General features: G+C 59.6%; 1 protein-coding gene across 1 annotated transcript in view; it reads right to left on the bottom strand.

The window, feature by feature from the left end:
• The window catches only part of DNAAF5 (dynein axonemal assembly factor 5), a 33,872-nt gene extending 33,627 nt beyond the window's left edge, over positions 1-245 (bottom strand). The window contains exon 1 of the mRNA XM_019637415.1: positions 4-245. Within this exon, the coding sequence (XP_019492960.1) occupies positions 4-136 (133 nt within the window). The 5' untranslated portion in view covers positions 137-245. The remainder of the gene's footprint in view (positions 1-3) is intronic.
• Positions 246-2,837: the final 2,592 nt, after the last annotated feature.

The raw sequence follows: 2,837 nt of genomic DNA, 5'->3' as shown, positions 1-2,837 counted from the left end.
GGCCCAGCTTGCTGTCGGCCTCCAGCCCGGGCAGCAGGCGGCTCAGGGCGCGGCTCAGCTCCGCCGTCTCGGCCGCCTCCGCCGCCTCGGCGGGGCCTCGGGGCGCCGCGGCCTCCGCCGCCGCTAGCGCCGCCATCTTCGCCGCGTTGCCCGTCGCTAGGGGCGATCGGCGCGTTTACGACGGTCGCGGCGCGGATTACGGCCCGACTTCCGGTCGGCTCCGAACGTGTCGTGATTGGAGGAGGCGAGCCGCCTGCCCCGCGGAGGAGCCCCGAGAAGGGATTGGCCGGGGCGCCAAGCCCGGGAAGCCCGGTCCAGAAAGGCGCTCCCGCGGCCCGGGTCTGTGCCCGCCGCGGCGCCCCGCGGCCTCCGGGGGCCCCGCGTTCGTGACCCCGACGGAGCGGCTCCGGCGGTGGCAGCGCTTAGTGACCTTCCAGTGAGCGGCTGCCGTAAACTCAGGGACGAGGCTTCGCCCTGCCCTCGGCTCCCGTGGCGGAGGCGGACATTCGCGCGGGGAGCGGCCGGTCAGCCTGCGACAGGCCGGGGAGGCGACGGCCGGGGACTGCACGCGGCCCTGCGGTCGCGGCTGCAGCGACAGGACGGGGTCGCCGAGCGAACGGCCGGGAGATGTGGCCCGTGGGAGGCTCCGGGGAGGCGACAGGAGCGTGACCGCGACCGGGCGGCGCGGGCGGGTGAGGACGGGCCCCCGTGGGGACCGGGCTGCGTGGAGGGGACCCTCAGGCGGCCCCTGCGGAGAAGCCCGGTGAAGACGGGGCTGCGTCCCTGTGAACGGGGACGGGGGCTCCGGGGCCGAGAGGACCCCGCGGCCGGGGCCCGGGCTCGCGTCGCACGAAGCGCGCTGTGTAAACGGGCGCAATAAACCGGTTTTGGCAAATCGCGCTCCGCTGACTCATTGATCGTTTCGCCCAACACGTGTTCACGGGACGTTTCCGGGCGCTTCGCGGCGCTGGGACCCGGCGTGGGGGTCGGAGCAGACGCGGCTCCTCCGGGAACGACGGTCTGGCGGGGACGCTGCCGGTCAAGGGGCGACGCGCACGGCAGCCGCCCGCCCGGCGCAGGGCGCGCTCGGGAACCGGCTTCTCGGGCGCAGCGCGGCCGCCTGGCCGAGGAGACCTGTGGCCTCGCTCCGCTGTCGTCACAGCCCCGCCAGCGGGACGAGGAGACGGCGAGGAGCCGGGCTCGGGAAGGACGCTCCCCGGGAGCTGGGCTCCGCGGAAAAGCCTGCGTGTGGCCGGGGAAGGGCGAGGACGGCCCCGGGTGGGGTCAGGGGCTGTCCTCCTCCGGCCACCCGCTCCGGCGCGGCTCCCTGCCCTCCACTGGACTGTCCCCGACCTAGAGCTCGCCTGACCCCCTAGAGAAGGAGCCCCCAAAGCGGGAAGCCACCCCCTCGTTTGCTGTCGCTTCCGGGACATTTGGAGGGACATTCAGCCTCTTGGTCCCAGCAAGGCCACGACTGTCCTGTCCGGTGTCCACGCTCTGCCGGGGTCATCTTCTCTGGGGCGCCCAGTGTGGGGATCTGGGCCTTTCAAACCAAGTCTCCTTGTTGTGGTTTTAGTGTAGTCTGGGGAGAGTTAAAATAACGAGTGTTGTGAATTCTCCATCTTTTCTAGGAAGATTTTTAAAACTTAATGTAAAGAAAAGCAATTACCAATTTTTTTCTTTTTTTTTTAGTAATTATCTATTTTTGAATAGGTGATACATGCATGTAATACAAGATGCACAGGTGCCCAAGGACAGAGTAAGTAGCAAGCCTCCCTCTCTGCCCCTGCATGACGTGCAGCCCCCTCCCAGGGGCAGTGTCATCAGTGTCTTCAGGGCCCTTCCAGGGAGTGTGCGTGAAGGAGCATGTACTGACTGACAGGTGCTTTCACCTCTTATGTGGTCGCACACCGAGCAGGTTTGGTTTTTTTTTTTCCATTTAATTTTTTGCTTTTGCGAGCAGTTTTATAGTGTTTTTCTTTCACTTAAAGCTACCTTGGAGATCATTTATTATTAGTTCACACAGAGCTGCTCTGCCCTTGTTGACAGCTGCACACGATCCCGCCATCTGGATGTGCCCTAATACGTTCTGTCAGACCCTGTTGATGGATATTTACTTTCATTTCATGCATTTTTGTGCACTTGGAAAAGTATACAGATATATTTGCCCCTGTGCAGAAAAAATGCACGAATAAGGATAGTCACTGCAGCGCCAATAAATTTTATGAAATTACCGGTAAACGTAGCAAAGCGGAATTGCTAGAATAAATGGTGTGTGCATTCCAATGTCCATTCTCCATAGAGGCTGTGTCATTTCACACCCCACCAACAACACATGAGCGTGCCAATTCCCCACACCCTCGCCAAAACAATGGTCGCAGACTTGGGGATTTCTGCTAATCTGCTAGTATTAGTATCTCTGTGTAGTTTTAATTTGCATTGTTCTTATTTTGAGTGAAGTTGGGTGTCTTCATGCCCTTTGTGGTGTATGTTATCAATATATTTCTTGTTTTGTCTGCATTTTTTTTTAAGAGAAACTTTATTTAAATCACTTTTTTTTTCTAGCTGAGCCATCCTGTCACCTGTTGACAGCTCAGTGGCAGCTCAGCTCAGGCCAGGAATCGAACCAGCAACCCTGTTGCTCAGAGTTCGCACTCTTGAGTGAGCACTCTTGAGTGAGCTCTTAACCATAACCAATGGAGCCACTTGGCCGGCCTTGTTTTGTCTGCCTTTTGAATGTATTTTTTTTATTTTTAAGATTTTTATTGGGGAATTGGGGGATGGGAACAGCGCTGGGGAATTGGGGGAAGGGGAACAGACAAGTTGCTGTCCTTTTG

Source organism: Hipposideros armiger, unplaced genomic scaffold, assembly GCF_001890085.2.
Source record: "Hipposideros armiger isolate ML-2016 unplaced genomic scaffold, ASM189008v1 scaffold_33, whole genome shotgun sequence".
Lineage (NCBI taxonomy): Eukaryota > Metazoa > Chordata > Mammalia > Chiroptera > Hipposideridae > Hipposideros > Hipposideros armiger.
This window is presented reverse-complemented; position numbering and strand designations above follow the sequence as displayed.